At 43.2% G+C, this 11,243-nt stretch overlaps 1 protein-coding gene across 3 annotated transcripts in view; it reads left to right on the forward strand.

The window, feature by feature from the left end:
* Window positions 1-646: 646 nt before the first annotated feature.
* The window catches only part of LOC111269212 (uncharacterized), a 21,835-nt gene continuing 11,238 nt past the window's right edge, over window positions 647-11,243 (forward strand). For all 3 annotated transcript variants that reach the window (XR_002688037.2, XM_022852350.2, XM_022829894.2), the window contains exons 1-7: window positions 647-1,275; window positions 2,070-2,405; window positions 3,103-3,264; window positions 4,865-5,023; window positions 5,281-5,445; window positions 5,708-5,836; window positions 9,848-10,043. Coding sequence is in view for 2 of the 3 variants with exons in the window: in XM_022852350.2 (XP_022708085.2) it covers window positions 879-1,275; window positions 2,070-2,405; window positions 3,103-3,264; window positions 4,865-5,023; window positions 5,281-5,445; window positions 5,708-5,836; window positions 9,848-10,043 (1,544 nt within the window). In the remaining variant the exon portion in view is untranslated. The remainder of the gene's footprint in view (window positions 1,276-2,069; window positions 2,406-3,102; window positions 3,265-4,864; window positions 5,024-5,280; window positions 5,446-5,707; window positions 5,837-9,847; window positions 10,044-11,243) is intronic.

Genomic DNA, 11,243 nt, shown 5'->3' on the forward strand with positions numbered 1-11,243 from the left:
TGTTTTTAACCGTTGGTTTGATCGCAGTGCTCGTGTATATCGGCTCACCGAAGCTCGTGAAGACCAACTGGTAATAGCCTTCAATAGGCGAGATACAGGTATCGACTAGAAACATTACCACCGGATATCGTTATTTCATATGGACTAGCTTTAAGTGAAGGTCAGTTAATTAGAAATCCGAGAAGATAATTTTCTGATCTACGTACAAATTACGAGGAAATACTAGCGAAACTCAACGAAGCATTAGATACGTATTTGACCTAATATGTACGCTTCTGTTGTTTGTATTTCAGGTCAAGGTAAACAGTTGCGGCGCTTTCGATTCTTGTCGGTTATTTACCCGCTCACAATAAATGGCGATTAAATAGGTTAAGCTTAGACAGGAAAATTCGTGGTCCGGCCCTACTCGACTCGAAATGACAGCTGTGCTAGCCTGCTAACATGGAAAATACTGCATATTTGTTTCATTTGGAAATTTTTTCCGGATACAAACTCTTACGACATGACGCTTTTGTGTTTTCTAGGTAGAACGATCCAGGTAAAATCGCACCTAATAGCAGAGCGCCTTGAAGAGAACGTTCTCAGTGACACATTTACTTAACAAGCAGTTCTTTTTTTTTATTAAGTTTATTGAATCCCCGCTTCTTTTTGGATTTCTCAAACTATCCAACTGGCAAAACACGAATATCCATGCAATTGTCCGATTACAATGCCGCCTGTAGTCTTATAATAATACCTCTGGTTCGTGTTCTAAATACTGTGCGGGTTTCCCAGCATCGATCGTCTTCACGGCCATCGAGGGCGGATCGGTATCCTTGCCATGCACAGTCACTCCGGGTCCAGAATGGCGTAGTAGCGGAAGTGACGGCGACGAAGAGATGGCTCTTGTGCTCTGGTACAAAGACGATATTCCGGCTCCGCTATTCACTATTGACGCGCGGGAAACGGGCGGTGACCTTCAGTCAGCGCGACAATCTTCCCTTGATATGCTCAAAGATCGTGCAGTTTTCACTTTTGGTTGGACATCGTCAACTTCAACTTCGTCAATAGACGGCTTCGACCATCGGGAACCACCTTCAACACCGATCGAGTCGATGCATGACGTGCTCACGACTGTGCAACACGCTGGGTCGAATAGTCAGGGGTCCTCATCATCGTCCGTCGCTCAGCTACAGTTGGAACCTGTTCGCGGCTCGGACGAAGGCGAATACCGCTGTCGAGTTGACTTCAAGCGAGCTCGTTCGATCAACACCGTTGTAAATCTACGGGTGATTGGTAAGCAATGAGCTAGATTTCGGCGTCATGTATCTAGTGCAAATCATCTGACCTGGTGGCTTGAGCGGTCTTCAAAGAAAAACAGGCAGACATCGCTGGTTCAATTGAGAGAGGAAAAGATTTCCTGTATTAGATGGGACATGATAAAACTCGTGATCAAAAACAAGCTAACTAGACAATATAAAATGTTTTCGCCCTGTATTGGCCTTCGGCTTTCTTCGTTCAGTTGTCGTTATTATTAGTATCATAATTCTTATTATTACTCAGTGTTCAAACTAGTAAACTAATTAACCCTCGCTAAGTCACGTTACACGTTACCGTAAACAGATTAACCTTTCCATCGTGAAGTTCCGCCCACGACCTCCTAACCATAAATCGTTCCTAGATCGACATGATGTCTTTATCTTTTTGTCAGCGTATTACTACTCTTATCCTGTGACAACCGTCTCCTATTCTCTTTTCTTTTTTGATCAGCTCTTCTTCTTACCCACAGTGGGTTCTTCATCTTCTTTATCTAGTACCGATTCTCCACTACCTATGAGCAGTGCACTCGTTGGCCTAATAATACAACGACACGTGAAGGCTGTCAGGTAAACTAGAACTAGTTGTCTGGACGGTCTTGCAAGCAACGTTAGCAGGACGCCTCGACCGGTATAGATCCACGCTTACAAACTACACTTCTAGCTAGAACAAATGCAAGCAGTAAACATTCTTCTACGTTGACGGTGTCGTTTTTGTTCCTCTTTTATCTTCTTCATTCGTACTCTTGGGGTGTGGATTTTTGGTTTTCGCAGTACCACCTGGAATGCCAGTGATAGAGACTACTGCTGGCGTTACACTGCAGGGCGGTTTGGCCGGCCCGTTCAATGAGGGCGATCCACTATCGCTACACTGTTACACGAAAGACGTTGGAAGGCCCCGCGCGGCGCTTTTCTGGACGGGTCGCCAGGGGCACGTGATCGATGATTCATTCACGTTCGACCACCTCGACACGACGCATAGCGTCGTCCGCAACACTCTCGAGATCGGTATACTTCAACGGGAGCATCTGCTAGCAGGTTTCTCTTGCCAGGCGACAAATAACAATATCACCGAACCGTCAAAGACGTCCATCACACTCGACCTTAACTGTAAGTAAAAAAAAAAAAAAAACTGCGGTGGATGTGCAGGTTGCTTGACGCTTTTGACGGTAATGTGAATTGTTATAATAGCAGGACTTGTTCCCGTTAATGTGTTTTGATTTGTTACATGTATCTCTATGGGTGCCTAGCTACGAATACTGTATATTTAAAAAGCGTCGATTTGATCCTTTTGGGCAAAGGGTGAAGGTCGTAGGACCTGAGATGCGGACCCGTACTTTTGGTCAATATATCGAGTTGGTGTAGAAAGGGGTTTAGAGAGGTGTCGTCTTGATTCAGTGTTGTTTCAATGGATTTTGCCAGGATTGGATGGAAACAGTCATTCAAAATATCGTTATCTCTGACAGAGATAAAATTGAGTATAGCAGAAGAAGACACTATTTACGGTATTTCAATCAATAAGTGAAAATCGAAACTCGTTTACACAACAACACATGGCTTACTACATTTATCAATAGATACAATGTACTATCTGTACCGTTCAGCTGCATTGAGCTAATCGTGACGACTTCCCTAAATTTGCGTTACTGAAGACGCCTTTAGGAGCTATTATCAGCTAGCTAGATCAGTATATGTGTTACTGTTGATCTAGCAAACGCATGTTGACGACGAGTGAAACAATTTGAGCATTAAAACTGAGTGGTTCTTTTTTATTCGCGACATCTATTTCCGTTGTTTGTGCCCACAGTAAAACCTCTAGACATCAGTATCCAGCCAGCGCCTCGACCTCTTTCTGTCGGGGTTACCGCCGAGCTCGTCTGTTCCTCGAGTGGATCCCGACCACCTGCCATCCTTTCCTGGTGGAAAGGTGACAAACAGCTACAAGCCACGAAGGAGGACTTTCCCAAGGGTGAGTAGGGCGGGCGATGGTCCATCGTCTTTTCTACCCATCCCCCCCCCCTCAGCCTTCGCGTGAATCCCATTTATGGTTTCTCATCCTGTACCCCGAGAAATCCTTAATTAGCATCCTGATAATACGCCGATAAAGCCAACGCGCAGCAGTGCAGGAGCGACAAGCCAAATCCAGACAGGCTGGAGATACAAGATGTGATATCGCTGATCCGTTTCATTTATGATATATACAGTACTATCTATATTTGTATCGTTATTATTAAAGGAGAACGATTGCCACGTACTCTAAGCATAACATATCGCCTATTGCTCTTAGAGCGTGATTACATTGCGAACATAATCGAAGGGGAAGAATATCCGTGAACTGGCTAATTTTTACAACAACTTGGTTTGATCTGCGCAGTAGTTATATATATATATATATTGCCAGATCAGTGATGACCAATCACACGTATATTCCTGAAACTTATCATTTATAGGCTTAGAAAATTTAAAAGGATTAAAAGTTGATGACATGGTCACTCATTCTATGATAGCATTAGTATCCGGGCGCGCGAGGGCACCAGAAGGCAGTGGCGTGTATAGTATTTATCCCAGTTCTTCCGGCATCTAATACAAAATATATTCTTTGCTTGGTTCATAGAAATTCCCGTCCATACATCATATGGATCGCGAAACAGACGACTACGTGACGCCAAGGTTCTTTCCAGCCATTGCTTTTCATCGCCCCGTCTATTTCGGCGAATGTTGCAATTACACGGAAACTAAACGCCCTCCTTCTTGAACACTTGACTTACCATAGCGCAGTCTACTGAGCCGTTTGTCTTTCCTGGAAAAAAAATGTTGGATACTTTATCTCAAGCGAAGTAGCGAAAGCCTGTGACTTACGGCGATTGATAGCTTTGCTCTAAAAAAAAAGAAACTGCGCCACTTTTACCTATTCTATATAGGTGCAACTTACGCAAGAAGAGAGGCGTTATCTAGTACCAATGACGTTTCGCCTACCCAACGTTACCGTTGCGTACCACGCTGTTGGCGTCACAAACTAGATAGTAATTTTTATGCTGAAAAGTTATTCCGCTTGAGTGCGACTGGGGATTAGTGCATGAAGACTGATGTTAAAATACTGTCACTTGCTTTTTAAAGTTTCAAGCTTAACGATACAACGGTTGGCAGAGGCCATATAAAAGGGTCAAGTGTTATGCTAAACGTTATTCCTAAGCTAGTGTGCCGTAGCAAGACTGACAGCAGATTTAGTTTAAACAACAAAAGCGTTAATTACTCTAGAGTAAAGTTAAGAGGAAAGCGGCTTACTTTTCTCGAGTTCAATGAATTTCTCGAGTAAAATTCGGTTGCAGTATAACGGAAGTTACAGCAAACAACAGGTGAGGTCGATAAGTTGACAAACTCAGAAAGTTAGAAAACGCTGCAGGAGTGTAGCTCTGATTCTCAAATTCGATAGCGTAAACGTCGAGCGTTTCCGCTGTTGCGAGCAACGATGCTTTTAAACAAGTTCACTATTCCATCTATTGGATTTCGACTAAACTAAACATCTGGGACAACGCTCAATACTAAAAAGCCTTAATTACCTACTTTAGGTGGCCTAAGCACATCAACGCTATCATTTGCTCCGGAGCCCGAAGATGATGGAAAGGTGTTAGTTTGTCGCGCTGAAAACCCAGCGATTGCCAAGGGCGCCACCTACAGCAGACGGAGTGCGGCGGCCCTCAAGCGCAGCTGGACGTTGGACGTACATTGTAAGTACGCTATTTATCTCCTAGGCAGTTCAAATTGGTAATAGTAAATGGAAATTAAACATTAGCCTTTTATTTATTTAAAGGCATAGATTACTCGAGAGCGGAAAGAAGACAAGGAAGTCTTGCTAACGCACTATACTGTGCCACAATATGCCCTTAGGAGAAATGTTTATGGATTCTCCAGAAGATCTTAGTGTTTACTTCAATCTTGTAGTCGCACGATTTGCTAATGGACGCAATCGGCTTGTGTTACCTAGATACGCCCCGAGTAAGCGTCAGCCTTGGTGGAGGACTTCGGTCGGGCGAAATACATGAAGGTCGCGATGTTTACCTGGAGTGCGACATCAAAGCCAATCCTCTTGTCCACGAAATTCTCTGGCATTTTAACGGAACCACAGAACTGCATACGGATAAGGACAAAGGTTTACTAACTGCTACTAATACAATTAAGTCTATAGATTGTAACTTCAAATCGTTGTTCTAGTTGGTTGGACCTTTTTTTTTGTCGCTAACTCATTTTGTACTTACACAAGCGACAACTCGGATCATGGTAACCACTGCGCGACAGGTTTGGCGTGCAGGCGTCAGTATAGTTTGGTAGTACGCAACTTTCTTGAAAGTGCACAATCGGTATAAACGAAATTTCTAGATCAAGAGCTGTTGTTGAATTTATTTCATACACAGGGATAATCATTAGCGGATCATCGTTAGTGCTACAGGCAGTAAACCGATCACAGCGTGGATGGTATACATGTTCCGCAGCAAATCGAGAGGGTATAGCAAGAAGCAATCGCTTATTTTTACGAGTCAAATGTAAGTAATTATTGATTAGAGGACATGCGTAGGGCATATGTGAGAAAGCATACTAGTCTCGTATGATTACGAATTTTATGCGATACTCTCAGTGGACAGATGTGAGCTTACGGTACGGGCCTGCATTTGAGGCTATGCTAACGCCTTTCTGTTTAGGAAAATAACATAACATGCTTTGTTTCATTTATACGCGACGCTGTCGTGTCGATCTAGCGGACAAAGATCACTGAATCTTATTCAAGTTTTGCAATACGGCAAGCTCTCGTGAGGCGATGGCCTGGCGTTAGCAGCGTCTAAACGAAGTAAGAGGCACTTTAGGTAGTCCGGAACTTTGCCTTTTCTGCTTATAGTGTCGGTGCTGCTGACACTCGTTCTCGTGGCTCAGCTGGTCTCCTTCGTAGTGATTTGGGAAGCAATTACCGGAGCAAAAGCATGTAGTCGGCTGTGGGTTCCGACTATGACTTAAGTCGGGCGCGATGCTTCTGTTACTGAGTCGACGCGTTCTGCATCAACTACTGAAGCTGCCCATTTGGTCCAGCAACTGACCATCGTCGCCACGCAACAGGAAGACCAACAAGTCAGTGGAGTTTTAAAGGATTTAAAACGCCCCAGGTTTCTGGCCAAACTGCGGCGCTCTTCACGGCCAACGACAGAGTTCTGAAAGAGAACACAAACTCCGGTCGGTTAGTGTTAAAGATATTTTCTTTGTCGCCGTCCGCGGGTGACTTGCTCACACTCATGAATGGGTGAAGAACCTCCTGAATTTTGCTTGCCGCCGAAGAAAGGGTGCTTAGCCGTGAAGCTACGAAGAAAAGCGGTATTATGAAACTATGTATTGCTACGGTAAAGCACAGCAAAATGGTATAACGGCTTTTAGCCCTAGATCTCAGCCTCTCGAACTCCTTGCGTATCGGATCATCGCGGATCTGAAGCGCAGAATTATTCAGAAGGGGGCCCACCACATAACTAGGTCCCTCGTCGAAATTCGTGAAGAGCATGTCTGCATCAGTCAAGTGCCAGCCTCACTATGGAGTACCATATGCCATGCTCCTTCTTATTGATCGTTGGCTATTCACTCTGCTGCACGATTGATATATGGATCCGCGACGTCTGTGCCGCTTATGGACCAAGAAACGTGCAAGATCTGCTATTGTTTGCAATGGTTGCCGTCACTAACATGCGTATACTGTTCGATATGTGAGAGTGGAATTGCTCTCTGCTTTTTTAGCAAATTTAACGCCGACGCAAATGTAACCGCGTGGAAATGCGTTCTGACACGATAGGCGAAAAGGCGATAACGTTATCGATCCGGGTAATTTCAACGTAACGAAGACTAGGCGTCAAGTAATATACGTATACGCATTTGTCGTGGTTAAGCTTATAAGGTGATATACGGAATGAGCACCCAGAAAACTTGGGCTTGATCTTAGTACACGAAGTACGTTTCAGGTATTAAAAAACGCTAAGTAAACTCATTAATCTGACTTGAAATAGTGAGATTTGCTATTTAATAATACGCAATTTCTTAACGTGATGTTGTATGGTTTTCATTTCCAGTAAATATCATACATATTTTTGGTCTTCGTCTCTTGTTTTTTTTTTTTTACTATCTGTTTCCCTATAATATTGTAGCATTTTTTTCCTAGATGCACTTTTTCCACAGAAATATTCTCCTCTCTAAACCCTAAACGTATACCCTAAACGTAAGCATTTTCCCCTGCAGTGGTTGCATGGTATATTTCTTATTACTCCTACGCCGGCAACCCCTCAGTTTGCCAAAGCTCCTTTATTATCGTTAAGCATTATGTGTCTTTGCGATGTTTCGTTTACGGACGCCACCTAGAGTTGCTTTAAAGGCACGAAAGAAAATAGTAAGAGAGAGAGAGAAAGAGGAACCGAGGCAGCTTAGAGAACGTACTTGTAAAGCGCGTATGAAAGCCTTGTCCGTACGTTTACGCGATTACCAAAACGCCGGCCAAACGCAACGCCTTATGTAGCCAAACGGCAAACTTCTGGTTTCCTTCTGATCGTCTGTGTATGTGTATTTATTGCTAGCAGCATATATGACACATTGCGTTCACTCGATAGGTAAGGACTATTCTGCCTGCTTCTAGTCAGTCGGTACGCTGTTAGGAACCGACCACGCGGAAAGAGTGGGCTTTGGGCTCTCTTCGCAGCTGCGGTATTTGTTACATCGAGAGCTTCGCTTATTCCTTTCTAACATAGCGTAGTATCGTTACAGTAGGTGTCGCCACCGCAGCTGCTGTTGCTATGGCTACCGTCAGCCTGATACAGCCCTTTTCCGTCATTTCCCTCTATTAGCTGATTGCCCGCAGTTCAGCCCGGCCACTCTACGAATGGCATCGCTAGAATATGGATCCGGTGCGAGCGGTCTCATTAGACGTCGTGTGTGGGTTTGCCGCGTACATACGGCAACGGCATCAATTCAATTCTTCTCAGCAAACGAGAAGAGGATGAAGAAACGACAGAAGGCAAAAGCATGCAAAAGGAATGGCTGGTTTCCTGGAAGAAACTGGAAGATGGGACAAGATCCAGGAATGCTTACGCAAGCAGCTACAGACGCCACGTTGACGAGGTGTAGCAGCGTTAAAGGTAGCAATAACACCAGCCTACAGCTCGCCGATATTACAATGGTGGGGGGCAGACTGGGAGTTGAGGACGGAATTCCAGGACATACTTGTAGTCCTTGCTTGGCGTCTGGCTAACGACTGCAATAGCACCGAAAGTTAGAACAGTGCAGCACTATCGACGTATCAATCCCGGGTATAGTCTCTTCCACTGTATCGCATAGTAAGGGGCATCGTGTAGCCGACAGGTCTAGTAAAAATAAAGTTGTATAATACATATATGATGTGTCGAGCGATTAGTAGATTACTATTGGCATAAAAAACTCTTGCTGAGAATATACGATAATATATTCGAATAGGATGTTGGTGTTTTATAATTGCCTCTGTTAGGATTGATCGTTGCCGGTGGGATGGGGCAATCGATTTGTGGAAAATTATCGTAAAAATTGTTGCAGAAGAACTTCCTTAACTTGCTTTTGAGCTAATTGCAGTTCCACACGATTATACCAGATAGTTATAGCGTCTTTCCGGTCTGCCCATTTTTGGTACGTTAATGATAAATAAATATTAAGTTCTATGCAGATACTTTGTGTATTGCTACACTGGAGTACGTTTTCAAGGTTAACTATTATTCATCGCCATTTAAATCTCATCAATAATAACCTTTGAAGTTTTTTTACACTCACGTCAAACTATTATGAAAATTGTTACATTTCCCGTTCAGAATATATTCGACGGTGTTATAGGCTTTACTGCCTGTTGTAAAGGCTGTAGCTCTACCTAAAACAACCTTTTTACATACCTGTCGTGTTCGAGAAATTGCGTATTTGGTAGACGATACGACATGGCAACGACTGAACATCGTTTGTCCTAAGTTTAAAGGTTCCAATCCTCTAGGATTAGGCCGTTTAATACCTACAGAAAAATGCCGACTGGAAACATCGCCTTGAAGCTTGCAGTGGCTGGTATGCACGAGGAGAAGCTAAGGGATTCATTACCTTTAACTCGTTCTCGTACTGGATTGCTATAAATGTGTTAACCTATTAAATTGAATTAAAATAATTCAGCTTTGAACGCGAATGCAAAAAGCCAGCCATCTGAAACAATGCGTAACGACTCTAACCCTATGAAGCACTTTCAAAACTTTTTTGAAATCGCTTTTAGCTCGTTTCCTGCTCACTCCTAAGATATGGGATTGGACACCGTCTGAACTACATTTTATGATGATGCTCCCATTTTTCAATTAAATAAGCAGTTGTGTGCGTATGACGTTTTATTGTCGGCGAGCTGAGTTGCGGAAAATTTGCTACAAGAATCTGCTAACCGTCTGAAATCATATTATATATATATTATTATTATATTATTATATCATATATATATATTAAACCTGTATTCAACATCCGCGTGTGCCTATTTTTTTCAGATGTTCCACGATGCCGGAATCCGTCAGAACGCCGAGTGTACGGCGTCGACATACACGAAACGGCCCAGATCTGGTGTGATCTAGACGCTGACCCCATCGAGAACATTCACTTCAGCTGGGCCTTTAATAACTCCCAGCAGGGGAAGCGTGCTGATCTCAGCAGTTTAGCTTCGGCCGGCGCACATCGTGCATCAAGGCAGGTCCTACCATTGACTAGTATAGGGGGCACATCGCCGACACCCCGATTTCGGACATCTAACTTTGTCGCTTCCTTGCAAAGCCTTTCATTGGAACAGTGAATCGCCTAACTGTTTCACTGAATAGGCGACAACTACAGTATAATAATTACGCTAGACCACAGAGTTTTTCTTTCTAGCCTTTTTCTGGTTAGCCGACCAGACGCTCCATGCTGTCGACCATAGAGAAGTGCTATAAAGTCTGACTACGTATGCAGGCATATAATGCCACGTTCAATCCCTAGAGAGACTATAGCGAACAAGAAAAGCAAACGTGTACCGCGAATAGAAAATTGATGTAAATTGGGTTAAAGGACGATTAGGTTGAATGAGGTCAGGGTTATTTGAAGCCGGGTCGATTCAAACGTCCGGGCAAACTTAATTAAGGTTGAGATACAAAAAATACAGTGAGAACGCTAAAAGATGTGGGCATAATCAGAATCATTTGGTGTTGTATGTAGGTGGACGACAACTTAAAAGGACGACAATTAATCTCATGTTATTAAATTCATACTTGGGATGCACTCTTCTTAAATTCTATTAACAGACATAGACATGCGGATCGATATCACCGCTGACCAATAACAGCTTGTGCTTTACATATATATATGTGTATATATACATATATACACATATATATATGTACAAGATTGTTAATGAAATGTTATTTAAACGCCACGTTCGAAGTTGCAGGCCTGCCTTGATCCCATGACAAGCTTTTTCTAACTAGATGGCCTTCAAATCATATCTGCCAGGTAATGTGGCCGCGTCGAGTCGGCCTTGGCGTCATTTTAAAGCTGCAGGTTGGCAATCGCAAATGTACTAAAATAGCTAGACTGTTTTTGTTCAGACTTGAAATCGTGTGCCTTAAAAGTGGCTGAATTTCTGTAAACATTTCGTATATTTTACAATTTCATTACGGTAGATGCATGAAAGCTGCCCAGGCCCATAAAAAATTCGTGTTGTTTACGATCGGAATGCGTTATCGAAAGAAACGGCCGGATGTTTCTGTCATTTTCATTCTCGAACTTTTGACGTGAAAGGTGCTCCTGGTAGTGGTCGACCAGTTGCGGAAATAGGTGTTGAAATCGAAGACTGAGGAAGACCGACACGTAAGTTTACAATATCATCAAGCAATTAAATACTTAGGACCAAAAAGT

Source organism: Varroa jacobsoni, unplaced genomic scaffold (genome assembly GCF_002532875.2).
Source record: "Varroa jacobsoni isolate VJ856 unplaced genomic scaffold, vjacob_1.0 scaffold_2, whole genome shotgun sequence".
Taxonomy (NCBI): domain Eukaryota; kingdom Metazoa; phylum Arthropoda; class Arachnida; order Mesostigmata; family Varroidae; genus Varroa; species Varroa jacobsoni.